Below are 26,474 nucleotides of genomic sequence, written 5' to 3'. Positions count from 1 at the left end.
AATTAAATAATTGTAATGGTCATTTACAATTTTTATTAGATTTGCCTCAGCATCAGCTATTGCTTGTGATTAAATATCAGCTAACCATTATCCTCTGTATTGTGCACTCATCAGTATATCTGAATCCTGGTATGCATTGTAAGTATTGTGAAAATTTATTCAAATTTTTATTTTAACAAAGATATTTGTCTCATATAATCGTAAGTACTACCAGCTGTGGCATTTTACTAATTAATAATAACATTGTTGTTTGTATTCCTTGTAATATACTATACACAAAACAATCTTAGACCTTAACATACCTCACAGATCAAGTCATATTATAAATATTGTAACATGAACAATAATATGTTATATATGGTACAGTATAGTCATTAGGTCATACACATGGGTGATCACTTAAAAATTTTGTGTGCATATCTGAAAGACCTAGTGTAGAATCTCAGTGTCATGCTTATCATATATGAGTATGTAGGAGCATTACTGCCTTAAGGAACAATTGTCATGGTCCTCAGCTGGTGTCTCCTTCATCCCGTGGGCCTGATGACACCACCATGACGCCTGTGCAGGATGCGGGCACCACTGAAAAGTCTCGACGAGTTGGTACCGAGCTCTCCAGAATTAGCGAGGATGACCGTCACCGCTCCTCCGACCACCACACACACACTCAGGTCTGGCCCTTTACTAAGCCCCAGCTTGTATTTCCTTTCTCTCATCAACTACCTTGCTTTAACCCTTATCCTTACTGTTTACTAGGTCAGTGCTTACATGCATTATCTCTCTATCTGCTTTCTAGCCGCTTTCATATTTATATGCTTTGTCTTCTGTCCAGTCCTGATCTGATACATCTTTGTCTTTACACTATTGTACTGTGATCTTTGCTGCATTTCACTTTGTTCATACATCTTAATTGTTTTACATTTTTGTCACGTGTTTGCTTTTACTATATCTTGCCTGTCTCTTGTATAGCAGGGTGGTCCAACTATTCCAGCATTGTGGGCAAAATCATTTTTCTTTTCACAGTCTGTGGGCAACCCAGATTAATAATTGTTAACCTTTTATCATATACGTACACCTAAAATTTTAGTCCAGTGTGGTGCTTTAGTCATGTGCATTTTCATTAATATAATTATTAAATAGCATCAACATTGTGCACCAGAGGGTACAACATTCATTAAATGGAGTTAGATACAGTGCAGTTGGTTACAAAATGATCCTATGTATCCTACCAGCTGAGAGACATTCTGATGCTTATCTTATAAAATTAGGTTAAGCACACTGAATTGAGCAGTCATGTCTAACAAAAATATCATGAAATAAGTTAGTTATGTTTCAGCTGCTTATAGCAATATGCATTGCCAGTATTTTCATTATGGAAGAAATAGAGTTTCTCCTAAGTGAAGAGAAATTTTGCACACAGCAACCCATTATGCAAGTGCTTTGGTAGGTCAGAAGATTGTGTATACACCTCGTCCAAGAAACATGTAAACTTGCCAGTCATTGTTTTTACATCATCATTCACAATACAAAAATACTAATGGAAACCTTCATTCCCATTTGTAGTAGAGATTCATTAATACTGCAAAAAATAATGTCAGTTCTATTTTACACCCTTTCTAAGGGTGCATCTTAAGTTGTTCTTAATGTAATGAGACATCTTCATCAGTGGTGTGAAAGAAAGTTAGCTCTTGGCTGATGTTATTGACATCTGTATCTTTGTACAAAATTATTGAAGGCTGTTTGCATTTCTGAAAGAGAGATTTCGGTTTGGAAGAAACATTTATTCATCTTGCTTATTCGCCTTGGAAGAGGCTGAGCAAATAGTTATATACTGTACTCTACTATACTTTCAACAGTTCTTAAATTTTTTGGTCTCCAAAGACAACATAATCCTGACCAAATGTTTCACAACTCCATTTCTAAATGATTTTGTACATTTTACTAGCTCCAAAGAGACTTCATTTGGAGTAGCCTTATTTGTAGTTTGAACAACTGATAATTTTGTGAACATAGATTTTTACCTCTCATTCTTGCTTTGCAAGTACTGTATACTAATTCTAAATATTAGTTTGTTGTTCTCCTGTGTACTAGACATACTTGTGAAGTTTGTAACAGTGTCAGCTTATGTTTATTCCTTTAGTACAGCAAAATCTTGTTAGTACACAAGACACTGTAACTTTCCTTTATTTTCATCTGAGATCAGATGGCTTTTCTTTTCATTTTTAAGCTAAATATTTTTTTTTAACACAAAATCTTTCTTTTCTTGTTGTTCATTTTGGAGGAGTTCACTAACAAATCACAAAAAGTTCATTTTTGGCTACTAATTAAGCTCTACAAACTTGCATATCATTCTGTAACACTAGAGTCACCATTAATTCACTTCAGAGCTGAATGCAAATTAATTGGAATTAGAATGAGCCAAGCGCATATTTTTTTTTTTTTTTAACAAGTCGGCCGTCTCCCACCGAGGCAGGGTGACCCAAAAAGAAAGAAAATCCTCAAAAAGAAAATACTTTCATCATCATTCAACACTTTTGCCTCACTCACACATAATCACTGTTTTTGCAGAAGTGCTCAGAACACAACAGTTTAGAAGTATAATTGTATAAAGATACACAACATATGCCTCCAAACTGCTAATATCCCGAACCCCTCCTTTAGAGTGCAGGCATTGTATTTCCCATTTCCAGGACTCAAGTCTGGCTATATAAAAATAACCGGTTTCCCAGAATCCCTTCACTAAATATTACCCTGCTCACACTCCAACAGATCGTCAGGTCCTAAATACCATTCGTCTCCATTCACTCCTATCGAACACGCTCATGCACGCCTGCTGGAAGTCCAAGCCCCTCACCCACAAAACCTCCCTTACCCCTTCCTTCCAACCTTTTCGAGGACGACCCCTACCCTGCCTTCCTTCCCCTACAGATTTATACGCTCTCCATGTCATTCTACTTTGATCCATTGTCTCTAAATGACCAAACCACCTCAACAACCCCTCTTCAGCCCTCTGACTAATACTTTTATTAACTCCACACCTTCTCCTAATTTCCACACTGAATTTTCTGCATAATATTTACGCCACACATTGCCGGTTGGTAGGTAATCCATCCACCGACACGTCAACTCCCAATTATCTGAAAACATTCACTTCTTCCATACTCCTCCTCCCCAATTTGATATCCAATTTTTCTTTATCTAAATCATTTGATACCCTCATCACCTTACTCTTTTCTATGTTCACTTTCAACTTTCTACCTTTACACACACTCCCAAACTCATCCACTAACCTTTGCAAATTTTCTTTAGAATCTCCCATAAGCACAGTATCATCAGCAAAAAGCAACTGTGTCAATTCCCATTTTGTATTTAATTCCCCATAATTTAATCCTATCCCTCTCTTGAACACCCTAGCATTTACTTCTTTTACAACCCCATCTATAAATATATTAAACAACCATGGTGACATTACACATCCCTGTCTAAGACCTACTTTTACTGGGAAGTAGTCTCCCTCTCTTCTACACACCCTAACCTGAGCCTCACTATCCTCATAAAAACTCTCTACAGCATTTAGTAACTTACCACCTATTCCATATACTTGCAACATCTGCCACATTGCTCCCCTATCCACTCTATCATATGCCTTTTCTAAATCCATAAATGCAATAAAAACTTCCCTACCTTTATCTAAATACTGTTCACATATATGCTTCAATGTAAACACTTGATCTACACATCCCCTACCCACTCTGAAACCTCCTGGCTCATCTGCAATCCTACATTCTGTCTTACCTCTAATTCTTTCAGTTATAACCCTACCATACACTTTTCCTGGTATACTCAGTAAACTTATTCCTCTATAATTTTTACAATCTCTTTTGTCCCCCTTCCCTTTATATAAAGCGACTCTACATGCTCTCTGCCAATCCCTAGGTACCTTCCCCTCTTTCATACATTTATTAAACAAAAATACCAACCACTCCAACACTATATCCCCCCCTGCTTTTAAGATTTCTGTCATGATCCCGTCAGTTCCAGCTGCTTTACCCCATTTCATTCTATGTAATGCCTCACGCACCTTCCCCACACTCACATCCTGCTCTTCTTCACTCCTAAAAGATGGTATACCTCCCTCGCCAGTGCATGAAATTACCGCTTCCCTTTCTTCATCGACATTTAAAAGTTCCTCAAAATATACTCACCATCTACCCAAAACCTCCATCTCCCCATCTACTAACTCCCCTACTCTGTTTTTAACTGACAAATCCATTCTTTCTCTAGGCTTTCTTAACTTGTTTAACTCCAAAGTTTTTTCTTATTTTCATTAAAATTTCTTGACAGTGCCTCTCCCACTCTATCATCTGCTCTCCTTTTGCACTTTCTCACCACTCTCTTCACCTTTCTTTTACTCTCCATGTACTCTACTCTTCTTATAACACTTCTGCTTTGTAAAATCCTCTCATAAGCTAACTTTTTCTCTTTTATCACACTCTTTACTTTATCATTCCACCAATCACTCTTTCCTCCTGCACCCACCCTCCTATAACCACAAACTTCTGCCCCACATTCTAATACTGCATTTTTAAAACTCATCCAACCCTCTTCAACCCCCCACTACTCATCTTTGCATTAGCCCACCTTTCTGCCAATAGTCGCTTATATCTCACCCGAACTTCCTCCTCCCTTAGTTTATACACTTTCACCTCCCTCTTGCTTGTTGTTGCTATTTTCCTCTTTTCCCATCTACCTCTTACTCTAACTGTAGCTACAACTAAATAATGATCCGATATATCAGTTGCCCCTCTATAAATGTGTACATCCTGGAGCCTACCCATCAACCTTTTATCCACCAATACATAATCTAACAAACTACTTTCATTACGTGCTATATCATACCTTGTGTATTTATTTATCCTCTTCTTCATAAAATATGTATTACTTATTACCAAACCTCTTTCTACATATAGCTCAATTAAAGGCTCCCCATTTTCATTTACCCCTGGCACCTCAGATTTACCTACTACTCCCTCCACAACATTTTTGCCCACTTTAGCATTGAAATCCCCAACTTCCATTACTCTCACACTTGGTTCAAAACTCCCCATGCATTCACTCAACATTTCCCAAAATCTGTCTCTCTCCTCTACACTTCTCTCTTCTCCAGGTGCATATACACTTACTATAACCCACTTTTCACATCCAACCTTTATTTTACTCCACATAATCCTTGAACTAATACATTTATAGTCCCTCTTTTCCTGCCATAACTTATCCTTCAACATTATTGCTACTCCTTCTTTAGCTGTAACTCTATTTGAAACCCTTGACCTAATTCCATTTATTCGTCTCCACTGAAACTCTCCCACCCCCTTCGTCTTTGTTTCACTTAAAGCCAGGACATCCAGCTTCTTCTCATTCATAACATCCACAGTCATCTCTTTCTTATCATTTGCTCAACATCCATGCACATTCAGACTTCCCACTTTGACAATTTTCTTCTTCTTTTTAGTAATTATTACAGGAAAAGGGGTTACTTGCCCATTGTTCCCGGCATTTTAGTTGACTTTTACAACACGCATGGCTTACAGAGGAAAGATTCTTATTCCACTTCCCCATGGATATAAAAGGAAAAGTAATAAGACCAAGAACTATTAACCCTTAAATGGTCCAAATGTATATATACGTTTTTTCAACATTTGAAAGTATGTAAAAAAATTTACATCATTTTTTTTTTTTTACATTTGAAAACGTGTAAAAAAAACTTTTATCTTCATTTTTTTTTTTGTTATATTTGAAAATATGTAAAAAAAACAGATCTACTTTTGGAGCACTACGGATTTGAATGTCAGTCTATTTGGACTGTTTAAGGGTTAAGATAAAATCAAAGAAAACTCAGATGAGCATGTATAAATAAACATGTATATGTATGTGTAGTGTGACTTAAGTGTAAGTAGAAGTAGCAAGATGTACCTGTAATCTTGCATATTTATGAGACAGACAAAAGACACCAGCAATCCTACCATCATGTAAAACAGTTACAGGCTTTCATTTCACACTCACTTGGCAGGATGGTAGTACCTCCCTGGGTGGTTGCTGTCTACCAACCTACTACCTAGTGCATATATGCTAAATAAATGTTATATGTCAGTGGTTGAACCACCTTGTCATACAGGGAAAACAACCTTGTTTTCATTTTCATATTTATCATCTGCTTGTTTCCTTCCAATCAACAGTCATTTTTATCCTAGATAAATGATTACCATATGAACCATTATGTTTTTGGTTATCAGTCATTCTTAAAATTACTTATTTCAGTGTGAACCATTATGTCACCAGTCTTTCTTGTCCTGGATGAGTTATTCCAGTGGTTCAGTTCTCTGTTGTGTTAGTCAACTTGAATCTTCCAGAGCATAAATTTTAATGATTGTTTCATTGGTCTATTTAATATTTACCTTTAAGAAAATGGAAATTTTGCTATTTTCAACACCAGTGACATGAATAAGTTAGAAGTCAGTCTGAATTTGATAGTCATACTGCACACATCCTGCTTCTGTTGTGTATTTTCATGATAGTACTTCACTATGGAGCTTAAACCATCAATTGCAGAAGCATTTAGTTACATTTGTCTTGAAGATTTTGGTCTTGGCATTATAATTAAAGAGGTGCTAATCAAGTGTAGCACAGGCAAAATTGATGTCTGCTCTTGGCACTCGGATGCAGTTAAGCTACATAGTCAAACTCTAAATGGGAAGTCAGTCAAATGTTGTTCCATCATCTGTAAGTAGTAGATATAATAGCACAAAGTATGCATTGTATGCCTTAGTGCAGGATCAGCAGTGGCAGGGTTCACACTGGAAAGTTGAGCTTGATGAAGATGAAAGCCTTCAGTAACAAATAACATGATGCCCATGCCCTAGAGTGAGAAGCAGTAGTACAAGGCATCACTGAGCTGGCTACTGCAGTTTTGCCAGGATAGTGGAATACTGTACACCTCAACACTGCATGTGGAAAGTGATTACATGTATACATAATGTAGTCACTATCTTTAGTGTCCTTATGGTGGACAGGAATCCTGCAGCTTGTGCAAAATCCTCTCCATTTTACATAAGGAACTTCCCCTAAGTAAATTTTGAACTATTACACATCTTGGCTTTGAAAGTTTTGGCTATCTTATGGTCAGGCTTATCCTGAAAGTTCCTGCATTCTAAAACCTTTCTGATGCAAGAGGAGGCAAGCACACACAAATTCAAGTCATAAAAGGATCACATTGCAGTTCTACACTGTACATTTGTAATTAATTGTTGCTACCTACAAGCAGCTGCATCTGCTGTTTTGACAAGCCCATCATATTCAAGTATATAGTTTATCTTCTTGCATCATGGGAAGCTGATAAACAAAGCATGGATTACAATGTCATTTCGAGTAGTAAATACACTCTTCATTCATTTCAAAGGTGTAGTTATCAGTTATAGAAAAGCCTGCTGTACAAGGCCCTCTCTGTGTAATAATGCTGTATATCGGGGATTATTCTTTCCTCTGCCATTTACCCCTAGGCTTGATGTCAGTAGCCATTTACCCCCTGCATTGCCTCACTGAGTTTATTTATTCAAGGAGCTGTTGATGACAATGCTACTTGCATGTCATGAATAATTTAGAAATATTGCTTCTTGTTGGGATTGATACATTTACCTCCAGCCATGGACTTTTTTTTACCCCTTAGGAGTAAATTTGCCCCCGGTTAAAAAACCACTGCCCTATGCCATTCATTGCAGCTCTTATGTATTGACTTGACTTTCATTGTCATTCTTACCAAAGAATACAAAATATGTCCTCTTGCCTTTGCATCAAGGAAAAATTGCTTTTTCTAACAAATTCTGCAACACATCCAACATTCTGTGATGAGAAAACTACATATGCTTACTAAGTTAACTGAGCCTGCATTTACTGTCAACAAGCCATGTATGATACATAGACTGCAGCTGTGTAAGATATTCAACCCATATATTTAGAGGTGCTGCAAGGCACCATTTTAGAACCTCTTTTATTTCTCCTTTTCATCATTGATCAACCAAACACATCTCAAGAATTTAAACAAGGTTTATTCATTGAAGATACTACCTTCATTTTATTTATTTAACAATTCTGTAATAATTGGTGATAACACATGAGAAGCTTTCTTGTATACTAGTGGCAGTGTATGTATTTTTTTCCAACTTTATTTATCAGCAACATAATTATGGGGGTAACCTTGGTTGAAGTAGATGGGGAGAGGTACAGTGAGCTTGTATTAATTAATGAACAGTAGTAATACAATAATGCAACAACCTAGTCTGCCAATACAAATCAAAGTTAAAGCTTACAGTATTGAACTAAAGTAAGGAATCTACAATGTCAGTTTGGTAAACTATTATTGATTATAAATAATTATTATAAAATGAAATATACTATGTGTGAGATAGTAATGTAGATAAATGGTTCAGACTACTGACAAGTTGATAAATTTGACATGCATGTGTTAAATTTATCAACATGGGATTTTAATAATGAACTAACAGTAAGGATTCAGTAGGGTTAATTGGGTAAAAATACTTCACTGCTTTTATAGATTCGGTGGAACCTCGGTTTTCGTCTTTAATTCGTTCCAGAGAGTCTGACGAAAACTGAATTCGATGAAAACTGAAGCAATATTTCCCATAAGAAATAATGTAAATCCAATTAATCTGTTCCAGACACTGAAAAATATTAACAAAAAATACATTTTATAGAGAATAACTATAGTTTTACATACAGAAAACAATGAGAAATAAATATAAAGCACTAATGATATGGATAAATGAACATTTAAATCACTTTTACCTTTATTGAAGATTCTTGTTGGCATATGGAAGATGGTGAGGAGGGGAGAGGGAGGAGAGGTTATCACTATCACCGTCTACCACCATCACTACTACCGTCTACCACCATTGCTACCACCCTTAACCACCATCGCTACCACCCTTAACCACCATCACTACCACCCTCAACCACCATCACTAACACCCTCTACCACAATCACTACCACCCTCTACCACCATCACAACCACTTCCACCCTCTACCACCATCACAACCACTACCACCCTCTACCACCATCACAACCACTACCACCCTCTACCACCATCACAACCACTACCACCCTCTACCACCATTGAATTCTATCATGTTTCTTGCCCTCTTTATCAAAGGGCTGGCACTTGGAACTTTCTTTGACCCCATGGTGGCTTATTTAGCAGTCGCACTCAATAAACAAGCACAAAACACAATGGATTACAGTGGACCCCTGGTTTACGATCAGCTCCCAATGCGACTAATTATGTAAGTGTATTTATGTAAGTGCGTTTGTATGTGTATATTTGGGGGTCTGAAATGGACTAATCTAATTCACAATATTCCTTATGGGAACAAATTCGTTCAGTAATAGCACCTGAACATACTTCTGGAATGAAATAATATCGTAAGCCGGGGGTCCACTGTATTATGAAATGTTTCGTATGAATGCACAGCAGAATGTTCACTCAACGAGAACAAAGCCAGACTTACTCAGAATGCGTGTGTGGGATGCTTTGTGTGGGCTTGGGCAGACGGACACATTCGGTATGGTAGACGAAAACCGAGGTGATGAACGAAAACTGGGACAATATTTTGACGTAAACAGTCGTCGAGAACCGAATTCGATGAAAACCAGGGCAAATGAAAACTGAGGTTCCACTGCACTATGCTAAAAGTAATGATTCTTCAAAGTAAGCTTGGTAACAATGATACACTGATATTAAAAATAAAAGTTAAAGGAAGTAAGTTGATAATGTAAGCTTGGTGAAAATGATATTCAGTAATATTACATAATTCACAATAAGTAAACCATAAATATAAGAAAATATAATATGAAAGTAATTGTAAATAATGATGGAGGCAATTTGTACAGTATAAAATTTAAAGTATAAAATGATGATTAAGTACTCACTTACATGTAGTTGCAGGGGTCAAATCACATAGGAAGTGTGTGACAAAATGAAAATTAAAGAGAAGTGAAAGTAATGGATTAGGGAGAAATATTTCTAATATTTAACCAAAAATGAGATCAAATGTGGGAGTATTGTGTCTTGGTTAGTTAAGTATGGTGCTAGCAAAAAAGTACAATTTATAACTATGTGGAGTTTTGAAGTAGTGACTTTGTGGTACAGTACTAGCCAAAAAAAAAAAATGGGCACTTAACAGCAACATGGAGTTAGGAGATAGTGACTGTGTGGAGGCTGGTTCAGTTAGGCCACAGTTTTTGAGGAAGGTGGGTAGGTCATATTCAAAGGTTATATTGTACCTTCTTCCTTCAACTGCTTTCCTAACAACAGTTTGTTGGTCATGTACAAAACATTGGTGAGCCCTGTTACCATTACTCTCAGAGTAAGCCCTGACTTTTTGGAGTTTCAAGCTACAGCAATGGTTCAGTTACAGTTATAATTCGAAGCTTTGACTGTCTACTGTATTTATATTTTTGCAGTCATGTTGTCTTAATCTAATGCTGCCTGTACATGTGTGGTATACAACACATAACCTGCATTCATTCATTCATTCATTGTTTAATGTCAGTCTCATTCAGATTGTTTTCACAGTCTTACTCAAACTTATGCTCGTTACCACATTTTGTATTTCTTTTTAAATGCTTCTCACATTTTTTTATTTTAGCATTGTACTGGTATTTCAACTTTGTTCCAAATAATTTTATAATTTGTTTGTGTTATGATCTCACTTATTCAGTAGTTATCATTGTGTGTATCTAAAAGAATATTGTCTCCGTATCTTTTGTTTTACAATCATGCTTAGCACTTATTATCTTTTTCTTTGTACTGTAATGTGTACGTCACAGGGAATTCTGATGTTTTTCCAGTTTTAACATTACAAATTTAAATCAGTGTTGAAAGTGAAAGCAGAAATGTATGTTTTTTTTTTTTTTTTCTCAACAAACCGGCCATGTCTCACCAAGGCAGGTGGCCCAAAAAGAAAAACTAGTTCTACTCCCCCCCCTCTTTTTTTTTTTTTTTTTGGTACTGTAATATTACAGTTTTTAAATCAGAATAAGAATGTATGTTAGTATTCCCCAGAATTTCTATACTGTGGAGTTTAGGGGGTGGCTGTCTGGTTGAAAAGAGAGCTAGGAGACTAGTTTTTAAGCAGTGTTATTATTTTTACTTTTTTTTATTTGGCGGCACTTTATGGGCTAAGATAATTTTTGGGTCTTTTGTGAGCTGCATCCTGGACAGTAATACCTTAGACAGAGCTGGGTTTTGAAGTGAGTTGGTATGTGATAGCATTTTTGTAGCCTATAAAAAAAAATCTCAACCTCAAGTCAGTTATTTCTGTTTCCACTAGCTTCATTTAGAAGCAGAGTTTAAGAAGATAAGAGGGTAAGTAAATAAAAAAATGCTGTATATTATTTATTATTTTGTATACAGTATAGTGTACCCTTCAAGGGGATTTGCCTTGTTTCTGTTAAAGAGCACTTCAGTGCTATAGTCAGACTTATTTTGACAAACCACAGAATGGGTAGGGTTTGAACCCATGGCAGGTAAGTCCTAAAATCCCAGGGCAGTGTGTAAGCCACTCAGAGTTTTAGAACTCAGTCCCCATGGGCTCAAACCCCACCCATTCCATGGTTTGTTTGCAATGAAGTTATTACCATTTCCTGAGTTATTTTGACAAATATGCAAAGTAGCAATAGTTTCAGTGCATAGTTCTTCTTCATGATCTTGTAATTGTAGTAATTTATAGATAGCTAATGTCATGTTGGGATATCACTCAGCTGATAATCAAGGAATACCAGCACACTCACACTAAACTACAGTACTGGAGGGCCCTGCTTATACAGCAGGTTAGGTTCCATGCAACTACTTAGGTTAGGTTAGGTAAGGTTCGTCAGGAAACAGGACAAATGTTTCCTGACGCGGGTCTTAGTCAGATGATGACCCGCCTTTGGAGCTTTTGGTCATCTGACCGAGGCATTCCGCTGGCTTACCGGTCCACCCCTTTAAAAATTATGGTCATTTATAACCATTGTTATTATATATATATATATATATATATATATATATATATATATATATATATATATATATATATATATATATAGATATATATATATATATATATATATATATATATAGATATATATATATATATATATATATATATATATATATATATATATATATATATATATATACTTATATATTTTTTTTTTTTTTTTTTTTTTTTTTTCAACAAGTCGGCCGTCTCCCACCGAGGCAGGGTGACCCAAAAAAGAAAGAAAATCCCCAAAAAGAAAATACTTTCATCATCATTCAACACTTTCACCACACTCGCACATTATCACTGTTTTTGCAGAGGTGCTCAGAATACAACAGTCTAGAAGCATAAACATATAAAGATACACAACATATCCCTCCAAACTGCCAATATCCCAAACCCCTCCTTTAAAGTGCAGGCATTGTACTTCCCATTTCCAGGACTCAAGTCCGACTATATGAAAATAACCGGTTTCCCTGAATCCCTTCACTAAATATTACCCTGCTCACACTCCAACAGATCGTCAGGTCCCAAGTACCATTCGTCTCCATTCACTCCTATCTAACACGCTCACGCACGCTTGCTGGAAGTCCAAGCCCCTTACCCACAAAACCTCCTTTACCCCCTCTCTCCAACCCTTTCGAGGACGACCCCTACCCCGCCTTCCTTCCCCTATAGATTTATATGCTTTCCATGTCATTCTACTGTGATCCATTCTCTCTAAATGACCAAACCACCTCAACAACCCCTCTTCTGCCCTCTGACTAATACTTTTATTAACTCCACACCTTCTCCTAATTTCCACACTCCGAATTTTCTGCATAATATTTACACCACACATTGCCCTTAAACAGGACATCTCCGCTGCCTCCAACCGTCTCCTCGCTGCTGCATTTACCACCCAAGCTTCACACCCATATAAGAGTGTTGGTACTACTATACTTTCATACATTCCCTTCTTTGCCTCCATAGATAACGTTTTTTGACTCCACATATACCTCAACGCACCACTCACCTTTTTTCCCTCATCAATTCTATGATTAACCTCATCCTTCATAAATCCATCCGCCGACACGTCAACTCCCAAGTATCTGAAAACATTCACTTCTTCCATACTCCTCCTCCCCAATTTGATATCCAATTTTTCTTTATCTAAATCATTTGACACCCTCATCACCTTACTCTTTTCTATGTTCACTTTCAACTTTCTACCTTTACACACATTCCCAAACTCATCCACTAACCTTTGCAATTTTTCTTTAGAATCTCCCATAAGCACAGTATCATCAGCAAAAAGTAACTGTGTCAATTCCCATTTTGAATTTGATTCCCCATAATTTAATCCCACCCCTCTCCCAAACACCCTAGCATTTACTTCCTTTACAACCCCATCTATAAATATATTAAACAACCATGGTGACATTACACATCCCTGTCTAAGACCTACTTTTACCGGGAAGTAGTCTCCCTCTCTTCTACACACCCTAACCTGAGCCTCACTATCCTCATAAAAACTCTTTACAGCATTTAATAACTTACCACCTATTCCATATACTTGCAACATCTGCCACATTGCTCCTCTATCCACTCTATCATATGCCTTTTCTAAATCCATAAATGCAATAAAAACTTCCCTATCTTTATCTAAATACTGTTCACATATATGCTTCAATGTAAACACCTGATCTACACATATATATATATATATATATATATATATATATATATATATATATATATTTATTATAATGCAACTAGTGTAAAGCAAAAATCACTAAAGTGAATCGTAGCTTTCCCCCCCCCCCCCACTTTTCCAATGCATATAAAATCCTGATAATATTTACACTATCATATATTAAGTTAGCAATAGAGGTAAACCTAAAAAAATGCATATACAGTACACACATTACTCACCTTAAAATATTTTTGTACTTAAGGTGAATGGTGAATACATGTATATTTATTGTAGGTAGCCTGAATAAATGAAGAACGGATATAATTGAAAACTGCTGTATTAGCGAAACGCTGTACAGTGAAGCACCGTAACATGAGGCCCTCCTGTACTTAGTCCTGGGAAATAAGAGATTGTGTATACTAATAGATTTGCTCGGTATAGTTAAGTGTATTGAAAAACTAAAAGCATTTTAGATGTGGATTTTATGAAATATGACAAAATTTTATAATCATTACAGTAAAAATTTTATCTGTATATGCTGCTTAATTTTGAATAAATTGTTATTGCAAATTAGTAGTTGTGATTTTTTGTAGAAAAGAAAATTAAAACTGGAAAACCTTCAGTGTGCATGTATCAATTCTGTTTTTATTTCATAGCTTGTTGCAAAATATACTCTTCCATCCCAGTTTTTTATTTAATAGGACCTGACCCCCCCAACCCCCTCCCCCTGACCCCTAACCCCCCTCCCCTCCCCCTGAACCCCCCCACCCCCAGACCCCCCTGAGCCCCCCCCACACACACATACATACACACACACACACACACACACACACACACACACACACACACACACACACACACACACACACACACACACACACACACACACACACACGTACGTACATCCACATTTCTCCTGTACTCACTTCAGTAGTAAACGGTACTGTACTTCTATTTGTTCTGATCAGTGAATACTCATTTTTTAAGAGTGGATTTGCTCTTTATGATTAAATCTCTTTTAGAGGATGTACATGGTTAAATCTTGTTCAGTAACAGCAGTCTTGTGTTTTTTATAGGATAACATTCTAGTGAAGGAAAATATAACTTAAGTTATTCTTTTTCTTATGTATTTATCATGGTGTATAGTAGTCATTATTTAACTTTATCAATGCAATATAATATTGTACTACAATCTACTACACAGTATGATGCAGTGTAAAAGAGGCATGAATACTGTACCTTAGATGCAGCTGATGAAACATACTTGCACCAGTTGCAAACAGCAATTCCTAAAAACTCCCTACCACCAGAGTTCTGTAACCAGTAATGACAACTTATATCACTGTGTGCCCACCCAGCTGGTGGCATGAAGCAAGGGACACTTACATCCCAAGATGCAATGGATGATAGCTTGGTGAAAGCCTGCCTCAGTCATGAGAAATAAAAGTCAGATGGTACACCCCTAGAGGGATAAGTGGAAATGTGAATGGGAAGTTATTTACTGTGTCTGATTGGGAAGTGCATCAAGAACTGGAAGAACCCACTGAGGAAGTGGGTTGTGAGCTGGGAGTGTTCAGTGCATAGTTGTGGTAATATTACGTCTGTCACCTTGTTGGGGTAGCATTCCTCAGGAGAAGAGACCTGTGAAGGACAGAACAGACATCAGTGCCAAAGCTCTGTTGAAAAACTTTGGATATATTGCTAGAAGCTACAAAGCATTTGCCAGAGGTGAGCTCACGCCCATTCAAGCTTAGTGAAGTGACGATCTTCTCATTCCTTCTGATGCTAACAGAGGCTAGAACCCATTGAAAGAAAATGGACCAGCTCGCTCCATCACAAAGGAAAGTGAGGGTAAGTGGGGTACAGTATATAAGGAAACAGAGGAACCAGAACCTCAGGGAAGCCATAAGTGCTACAGAAGATTGATACAGTGAGGAGGACCACTGCTTGCAGAGGCAAGTGAAACAAAAAAAGAGAGACTGTTAGATGTCATAGTGTTTTCCCACTTGGACTGTGTGAGAACTGCAGTAGACCATCACCTTTCACTAGGGTTATTTATGTTCCTGAAAATGGAGCTGTACATGAAATTGTGATGTGTGCTTTTTTTTTTCAAATTTGTACATCAGTTAAAATAATAAAATAATTATTATACAAAGGTATTGACGGAACACTGATGTTATGAGCACATAAAAATTATATAATATACAGTGCATAATGTACAGTTAAACTAGGATGGTTGCATCTAGGATAACCCAATAAAATCATTTAATGTTAGCGTTACTCCCCTTAAATTCTGGTTATTGATGCATAATGGGGTTGACATCAATGAAGAGGGTTGCTATGACCCAATTAGACCGAGAAGGATACCAGAGGATGAGGTTTGTGGGCTGAATTTTTATGGGAAAATTTTTTTCATAAACCACTCAAAAAACAAGGCTTCAGTCATCCATGCTGTCAAGTCAGATTGCCAAATGACAGGCAAAGTGCTTCTGTCTTTCACTTTGAAAGCAATTTAATTCTTGGAACAATAAATAAGCATGAGTCTACACTCAAATTCACCTGCTGCATTAGCATGCATTAGCTGCCTTGATCCAGATACACATTTGTCATGCTTGCTGATGTACATTCTAGAAAGCATATTCCAAAATAATCCTGTCTCATCAGCATTAATATTCACTCATGCTTTATTTTGTTTTAGCTTCAGGATCCATTTCATAACTCATTTTCAGAAATTTTGAGCTTGTTTGCAGGGGTACAAAATTTTGTGTTTAGGGCTTGAGCATGAATTGATGGTTTTCTGGAGGAAGTAAGCATACTGATATGTGTGCTGGGGAAGGGAGTATTTATAGTTGGAGGGAAGAAGGGTCATGTATTGAGATGTAGTAGGAAGGGTGTGATAGCTGTTCTGGAATTATTATAGTAGCAATGGTAGGGAAGGGGGGGGGGGCAAGAGGTGGGATTGCTGAAGGTTGGGGTTTTCCTCATACAATTTTTCCCCTGTTGTTCATTCTTTTGCTTTTTTTAGTCATTACTGTGGACCCCCGGTTAACGATATTTTTTCAATCCAGAAGTATGTTCAGGTGCCAGTACTGACTGAATTTGTTCCCATAAGGAATATTGTAAAGTAGATTAATCCATTTCAGACCCCCAAACATACATGTACAAGCGCACTTACATAAATACACTTACATAATTGGTCGCATTCGGAGGTGATCGTTATGCGGGGGTCCACTGTATATGTTTTCTGACAATTGTTCCATCTCCATCTCTATTGTGTCCTTGGCCAGGTATATGCAGCTTTGTATATATGTAAAAGCCTGTCTTTTACTTTAGGTCAATTTTTTTCTTTAACTCTCTCTTATGACACTTGGGATGCAAGGAGCAAAGTGGAAGGTGTTTATCCTGGAAGCGTACTAGCAGAATCTTGGGAAATTTCTCAAATGGCTTATTTTCACCCTGACTCATGTAATCTCTATTATTTTTGTTATTTCTTTACCCTCTTCCTCGCATTTCTCATACCTTGAGTTGACTCCAGCCTCCAGAAGGTGAATTTCATTGCTTATCTTCAGATTTCTTCCTCCATTTGTCTTTTCACTCATATTGTCTTGTCACTTGTTATCAATTTTCTCTTCATCTCTATTATCATCTCCTTTACTGTTTGGCCTTTTGTGAACAGGATCACAAGCCTTTTTATTTTTGCTCCCTCTTACTGTCCAGCATCCTCATTCTTCCCATGTCATTTTGGCTGCATTCATCCTTTTCCTGTATGTAATTACCTGTTTATTGATACAGGAGCAAAGTAATTAAAATTACTCATGGTGTCCTATCTTTAGTGCTTAGTCTATCATATAATTGTTAAAAAAAAAATCAGTGGTTGCAACACTTGCAGCTTCTTGTCGTATATAGTTCCATTGTTCCACCACTCTGTGAAAAAACTGTTTGTTTGTATATTTTACTGTCTCAGTAAACAGATATTGTTCCACTGTTATATCTGAACCTGTCAAGTAATTTTAATGTATCATGATGGTAAAATTATTATATAAGAGTCAAATTCTAGGCCTCATTGTTTTTGGCAAGTTTAGCATGTATGATGTTATGAAATTTGCATAAATAATAATCTATAATTCCAAAATGGATGTGCAGATTTTTTTTTTTTTTTTTTTTTTTTTTTTTTTTTTTTTTTTTTTTTTTTTTTACAAACTGAGATATTGCTTCAGATCAGTTAACATTATATTTATGTTAATAGACAGTTAAATGGCTTGTGAGGATCTCACATAACTTAGCTTCAGTAGCACGTAAATTCATTTACTCAACATTAAAATACACTGTAAATTAGGTATAAATGCAAGGTAATTATAGTTTATGATTTTTCTATAGTACGTACAGTACATTACACAAGTTAAAAATACCTGTACATTTCTTCAGTGCGGACTAATTTTTACTTCTGTAGTACTCGGAACAAAGAGTTATGAACATAAAGAGTCTCTTGATTTTGCAATTGCCAACAATTTTGATTCCTTTAGGTACCAAAGATTCAAAAGTAATGTCTAAAATATATGCTTAAAATTCATGTTTGTTGACTCGATAAGTAGATATACAGCCTCTCCTCACTTAGCAATGTACCCATTTACCGAAGCCTTGGACTTACGATGGGCTCTCTGACCAGTATTCATACCTAAATAATGTATGTTAGAGCTGATTTCCTCTATTCTGGTTATTTCAACATACAGTACACTACTGTATAAACATTTAAAAATATACTAGAAATGTTATAAATGGTTCAAAGGTGACGTTAAAATAACATCAAAGATGGTTGATACAAACAAACTCACTACCATTGTAGTATGCTCCTCACTTAGTGATGAATTTGTTTAGTGACATGGTTTCAGGAATGGAACTTCGTCGTTAAGTGAGGAGAGGTTGTATTAACAAAGTTAATATATCCACTTATCAAGTATCTGCACTCTTTTGGCAAGATAGTGATAGTGTAAATGATGATGAAAGTGTTTCTTTTTTGGGTCACCCTGCCTCGGTGGGAGACAGCCATTGTGTTAAAAAATAAATTAACAAAGTTCACATCTGTCTTGCTTACAGTACTTGGCATTTAATTTAGTATGTGGGATGAAACACAGATAGGAGCTTCCTCAATGCACTACGAAGCAAAATTTGATGCATGCACAACAGGTCGAGAAAACTTAAACGAAGGTGAAAACTGCTTAATATTGTAAAATATTGTGTTGTGGAGCTGGTTTTAAGCTTGTGCATTTAATACAGAGTATTGATAGTCATGATTTGGTTTAGTTCACATGTGGAAAGAATTATTCGATACTATTATTTAATTGTGCACAAATCAAAATAGTTAGAATGGAAGATAAAAATTAATATACAGCAGAATAGAAAGGAACAGTAGTAATAATAATGTGATAAGGTTAAAGAAACAGAAGGGATACATGGTGTAACTAATAAGATAGCAATAAAATATGGTAACTTGATAGCAGGGATGGAAATGGGGAGGTGGGGGCACTACATGGGTACATGGCATGTACTTAACTGTACTTCACATTTTCCAGTTCAATTTGTGCACTAATGAGACAGTTATTGAATACCTTTTGTCAAGTTCAACCAGTCAGCGCTGATTTTTTCTTTATGGTCAGAATCAACAAATCTAGAGTACTGTATTTTATGTTGCTATAATCAGTGATGGAAATGATTGGGAGGGGAGATGTACACAGGGACACAACAGTGTCTACTTCTTCATTTCCCAAATGTGTACCTACTTAAAAATCTGTTTCCATCACTGCTTGATAATAATTAAGGAACTTTCTTGTTAAAGAAATTTGTTTTAGTGAATTACATAGAATTACATGATTGGGTTGTTTAGGCACACAATACTTGTTTTAGTATTAATTTAAATTGTTAAGTATGGTGCAATATTTCAGTTGACTAGTTAAGTTACTCCACAATTTTATCCCTTCAATTTACATAGAATTTCTGTAGGTGTCCAGACAAACATGAAGGATATGAAGGAGGTATTTATTTCTAGCGTGATGCCTGTGTGTTCTCTTACAAATTTCCAGGAAATGTCTTTGGTCAGCATTAGCATTATAGTGCATTGCTCTAAAATGTGGAGTGAACAGCCGTATGTATGTATGAATGGCATTTATTTTTAATATGTTTAAGGACTTGACTATGGGTATAGTGTGGTATCTGTTGTTAGAGTTTGTAATGGTTCTGATTGCTGCCTCTTGTTGGATGATGATTGGTTTGAGGTGGGTTGTCTAAGTGGATCCCAAAGTACAAATCTCACATGTGAGGAATGGCTATATATGGAAAAAAGTTTAGCATTAGTAGATTAGACTGTGGTACATAATAGTGAATTTTAGAGAGTATTCCCACAGTCTTTAATACATTTTCTGATATGTGTTGGATATGAGTAATAAATTTGATTTTGTTATGAAGAAAACATAGGAGAAAATAGTTAGAATAAATAAGAAAAAGCTGCAGGATGCAGTGCAGTGCAAAGTATATACAGTATGTAACAAAATAATTAAACCAGTGATTGCAATAAAGAGTAAACCCTAGCCACTCCCATGGTATTATATCCATGAACAGTCAGAGTAAACTAGTTTCACCTAAAATCCCTTGTGTTAATATACTGCATAATATGAACATTACAGAGCAAAAAATATTGTTTTATCTTAATGGATGTGCCATATACAGTATATTTATATTACATTCATAAAGTAAAGCCATCTCTGGCATGTACACATCACATACACTCAATCAATAATCAAACTAATAAAATTTGATGAATTAGTGAAACAAAGTTTTTAATGCTATATGTAATTAACAGAGCCATAATTTGAATTTTGTTCGTAGAATTCAGTTTTTTGGGGAAAGGAATTAACTACTGACAGAAAATTTAATTTATATGGTGAAGATGGAGATATAGAAGTATGGTGCAGTTGTATTTTAGGTGTAAGTATATGGGATGAGGGTCACATGCCATAGTTGGATAATCAGCGGCGTTGTGTCTGTGTTATGAAGACTTCCTTGTGACGTCGGGTTCCCATGCAGACGCTGCGGCAGCGAAGAAGTGTGCTGTTTGAGGAGACAACATTACACGTGGTCATCTCGGGGCTCCATCTTCGGTGCTAGCTCTGCCTACTCTTCAGCTATATACTCAACCATTCCATTTCCATGGGACCAACAATCACCTTAACTACAAGTGCTATCATGATAACATCCATAACCTGGAGACATCACTCTTTGTGGATGACCTTACCTCTAGACCTGGTGGCCTAAACCCAACGCTGATGCTTCTGAAATAGATGTCGCACACCTGCAATACTCAGAGCAACGCCTGTTACTGGTCTTCCTCAGGTGATCCCCGAAGTGTTATCAAACGTGTCCCAATAACCGCATGTGTGTGTATGCTTTTGCTGCCCCGTGTGTACGCTAATCTTCGCTACATTGTAGTGTGTGTGTGTGTGTGTGTGTGGCTTTCAAATAGAGTATTACACATATTAATAAATTCACCATAATATTGGCCTCAGTCCAAGTTAAATATTTCAAATGTTATATTAGCAGGTTGTTAAGGACCATATATAAGGTGAGCTTTATTGGTGACAAGTGTGTGATGATTCAGTAGGAAACCAAATTGACTAGAATTATCTCAGGGACTTTATAATTTTTGCAGTTATCTCTGGCCAAACAAGTGACCTTGAGTAGTTGATCATTTGCCAGGAACTGTCTTTTACCTGAGCAAGTGAAATATATTAGCATAAAGCAGTTGTATAATAAATGCACCATTATGTATACAAAATAAGATAGACAGTATATTGGCAGTACATTTTAGTGGATGTAATATATTAAATAAATATAACATGTGCTATGGTAAGGGTGCTACAGTTTATTACTTGATGAAAAATATATATATATATATATATATATATATATATATATATATATATATATATATATATATATATATATATATATATATATATATAATATATATATATAATTTATAATTTATAATATATCTATATATATAATTTATTTATTAATGCAAAACCAGCACAGAGGGGGTGAAATAAAAATGAACTAGCTCTAGGCCTTTTGCACTGCAACCAATCCCTCTTTAGGTGCAGTAGGTAAGTAAGTTTTTATTCAGGTACACATAAATACAGTTACATAAATTATCATACATAGCAGCATATGTGTAGATTATCTAGGACAACCCCAAAAAGTCAGACAAAGTGACTTATATCCATTGGGGTAGGGTAGACTCTCAGAGGAAGAAAGGCAGTGTGAGCACAGCCAGGCACTGCTTCACTGCAATGTGACAAACCTTAAGCTGTTGATAGTTTTTTTTATTTGTTTGATCACTTGTTTATGATCAAACATACATTTTATTCTTTTCTCTGAGGATGAGGGTCCCTAGAACAGTTCTAGAGGTGGTACTTCCCTATATTCCTGCCTCGGTGGGAGACGGCCGACTTGTTGAAAAAAAAAAAAAAATATATATATATATATATATATATATATATATATATATATATATATATATATATATATATATATATATATATATATATATATATATATATATATATATATATATATATATATATATATTTTTTTATACACACACACACACACATACTTACATACACAGACATACATACACACATACTTACATACACACATACTTACATACATACATACACAGACAAATAGGTAGTTACACACATTTAACTTTACTACAGTCTTTATATTGAATATTTTTCATTCATCTACAGTATACACTAATATATGACTCACTTACTCAGGTACCAGATGTCACCATGATCGGAGGAAGTGTGGCGGGAAGTCATGGTATTGAAGAATTTCGTGTTGTGACGAAGGTCACAGGGGGAGTAGAAGATCCTGTGCCTAATGTGGCCTGTTTGCCTATGGAAACTACAGGTGTTCTGCAAGTTGATCTGGGAGGACAGGCTAGTAGCCTTCCACGTGCCTGGTCCAACCCACAACTATCTAGTCACATTCGTCCTGGGCTGGAACCTCCTTTAGTACACACTACCACTGTTACCGATGCTGTATATGAATTAGACGTTGCACGTGGTATCTGCGTCAAAACCTCTAGAGAAGGTTCACCTCTCACTCCAGAGCGTCGGCAGAGCATGCCTGATATAGGGTCAGTAAGCTCAATCTTCAGCTTGTAATCTTTCATTAGCTTTCCAAAATATATGATAATGACTCAAGAAATCGTAATGACATGATTGCAAACAAACCATACCACGGACGGGATTTGAACCCGCGGTCAGAGAGTCTGGAGTTTTGAGACTCAGAAAGCGGGTTCAAATCCTGCCTATGGTATGGTTTATATGATAATGATTTCATACATGAATTTCAGTATTCATACTTTTCATATATTTGATCTTGAAACATATATAGTGCAAGTATATACAGTGGACCCCCGGTTAACGATATTTTTTCATTCCATAAGTATGTTCAGGTGCCAGTACTGACCGAATTTATTCCCATAAGGAATATTGTGAAGTAGATTAGTCCATTTCAGACCCCCAAACATACAAGTACAAATGCACTTACATAAATACACTTACATAATTGGTTGCATTCGGAGGTAATCGTTATGCGGGGGTCCACTGTATATTGATTTACACATGAGGTAAAATCTTTATGGATATGAATAACTCATTGTAGTATTTCATTAACATAGACTTTTATACAATGTAGTCTCTTATATAATGCAGACTCTTATATAAGATTGAAGACTTTTGTATAATACTGTAAAATTGTATACAACATTATTTACTTATACAACACTGCACACTTATGCAATTGTAGAATTTTATGCAACACTTTAAACTTTTATATAATAGAGTAGAATTTTATACAACATTGTAGACTTATACAACACCATAGACTTCTATGCAATACTTGAATTTATACAACACTACAAACTTTTGTACAATGTAGACATTTTACAGTACTGTAGGCTTTTATATAAAACTGAACTTGTACACAATACTGTAGTCTTCTGTACAACACCATAAACTCTTTTATACAGTGCAGTAGACCTTGATACAACATTAGATTTATACAACACTGTAGACTTGTACAACACTGTAGACTTGTGCAACACTATAGAATTTACATAATATAATAATAATTCATGTTAAGCACTAAACCCATGTGAATCACTGCTCAAGACGTGGTGGAGACGTCATCCTCCATCTGCTGAGCACAAGACAGACACACTTTCTATTTGTACTCACGTAGATGTATAGACTCTTAAAATACTGTATATTTACACAACACTATATGGTGGAACCTCTACTTACGAGTTTAATCCGTTCCATGACCTTGCTCGCATCTGGATTTGTTCATTTGCAGAGTCAGTTTTCCTCATTTGAATTAATTGAAATAGAATTAATCTGTTCCAGTGGAATTCCAGGCACAACAAAATACTTCAATAATTTCTCTAATATCAACTCTATGGCTTATTTATCTATCACAATTCATCTAATATGACATAACAATATTAATAACATGGAAACATGATATATACACTAGAATGAATAAAATACATGGCATTATGTATGTGGCTAGTGGTGGTGACAGTGGCCATTGTTGTTGTTGGGGTTTATAGGGCCACCACAGTTGCCATTCCACTGCTGCTTTATGATGTCTTCCACTGCTGCTTCATGTTGTCTGCCACTGCTGCTTCATGTTGTCTGCCATTGCTGCTTCATGTTGTCTGTCACTGCTGCTTCATGTTGTCTGCCACTGCTGCTTCATGTTGTCTGCCACTGCTGCTTCATGTTGTCTGCCATTGCTGCTTCATGTTGTCTGCCACTGCTGCTTCATGTTGTCTGCCACAGCTGCTTCATGATGTTTGCCACTGCTGCTTCATGTCTGCCACTGCTGCTTCATGTTGTCTGCCACTGCTACCTCATGATGTCTGCTCCCACTTTTGTTAGCATATTGAAGAGCTTTCCAATATGTGAAAGTTGAGAGGCAGTGCCAATCGGACAGGTATTGGACAGTGACGTCACTTGTTTACTCTTGAACATTGCCAAAGAATCAAATATTTCTGCTACTTTGAGCTCAATTTCAAGGTACTTTTCATCGTGAAACCAATCAAAATCATATCTATTTCTGTAGTATATCTTCCATTCTATCAACTGAGACCAAAAAAAACGAGAATACAATCACAAAAACCATACGAATATATACCGCTAAGGGGAGGCTAATGGCTGAGAAGTGAACTCCGTTACTTATCGTCCAATTTCTTTCATTTTTGATGTATGTTAAGGAGCATCTTTCCATCATACATTGCCAAAGTTTCAATAAGATAGTCCAACAAACAACTGAGATCCAGTTCCCTAGATCAAGAGCAGGATCCCCTCACCAGTGTCAAGGAATCTCCTTTTGAGGCCCGCTCGCATCTGGAAATTTCCCTCATGTCTGGAAGCAAAAAATTGATTGAGTGACTGCTCGTATCTGGAAAAACTTGCACTTGGATGCACTCGTAAGTAGAAGTTCCACTGCATACAGAATTATACAACACCATAGACTTATAAAAACTAGAGACTTTTACTCAGCACTATAATCTTTTATGCAATATCATGGAATTACCTACAGCACCAGACACTATACAGGGAATTATTTGGTATAGTTTTATTTTGAAAAATGGTGTGTACAGTTCATCTGGTGGCCCGGTGGCCTGGTGGCTAAAGCTCCCGCTTCACACACGGAGGGCCCGGGTTCGATTCCCGGCGGGTGGAAACATTTCGACACGTTTCCTTACACCTATTGTCCTGTTCACCTAGCAGCAAATAGGTACCTGGGTGTTAGTCGACTGGTGTGGGTCGCATCCTGGGGGACAAGATTAAGGACCCCAATGGAAATAAGTTAGACAGTCCTCGATGACGCACTGACTCTCTTGGGTTATCCTGGGTAGCTAACCCTCCGGGGTTAAAAATCCGAACGAAATCTTATCTTATCTTATCTTACATACTGAACAGAAGTATCTCCTGCACATATTAATTTTTTGTTGATTGAATTCCTTTTGCACCTCCTATGAAATTAACATAAACTAAATCAGGGTATTCCACTTACTTATTCTCTTAAGTTTAATAATGCCTTACTTCTGCTTAATAATTTGCTTATGTTTTCTTTTCCTTACATGTACTTCTTCTTGAAGCTTTATAAGTATTATTAACCAGGATGCTAGCTGGGGGCTATTGAAAATTGCCCTTAAAGGGAGGTGCCTCAGTGCTGGTTAAGGGCTCTTGATCCAGAGAATTGGAGCTCCTCTCCCTATGGATCAAACCTAATACCTCCCATTCCCCAGGTGCTGCATAGCCCCTGTGGATTTACCGCTTCCTTATGATTACGATAATGCAGAAATATTATCAAGATTTACAGATGTGTAAAACTACTGACAATGGAATAAATGTAAAAATAAAGAGAAAACAAATACTGTACAGCATTTGAAATAATTTTTAAATTAAAAATAAAAACCTTAGTTTAATATTACTGGAATCTTGAACAACGCCTGAGCAAAACAAATCACCAGTAACCCTCCACCACCCAACCACACCCCTGCCACTCCTTCACTTGTTAATTTTCACAATATGAATTTTTAAATGTTGCCAAGCATAATGGGTA

The 26,474-nt window shown here is 36.4% G+C and overlaps 1 protein-coding gene across 6 annotated transcripts in view; it reads left to right on the top strand.

The window, feature by feature from the left end:
- Asator (tau-tubulin kinase asator) overlaps positions 1 to 26,474 on the top strand; it is a 304,756-nt gene that overhangs the window by 256,827 nt on the left and 21,455 nt on the right. For all 6 annotated transcript variants that reach the window (XM_070090930.1, XM_070090932.1, XM_070090931.1 and 3 more), the window contains 2 exons: positions 516 to 671; positions 22,607 to 22,971. In XM_070090930.1, coding sequence (XP_069947031.1) covers positions 516 to 671; positions 22,607 to 22,971 — 521 coding nt within the window. The remainder of the gene's footprint in view (positions 1 to 515; positions 672 to 22,606; positions 22,972 to 26,474) is intronic.

The sequence above is a fragment of the Cherax quadricarinatus genome, chromosome 33 (assembly GCF_038502225.1).
Source record: "Cherax quadricarinatus isolate ZL_2023a chromosome 33, ASM3850222v1, whole genome shotgun sequence".
In the NCBI taxonomy this organism is placed as follows: domain Eukaryota; kingdom Metazoa; phylum Arthropoda; class Malacostraca; order Decapoda; family Parastacidae; genus Cherax; species Cherax quadricarinatus.
This window is presented reverse-complemented; position numbering and strand designations above follow the sequence as displayed.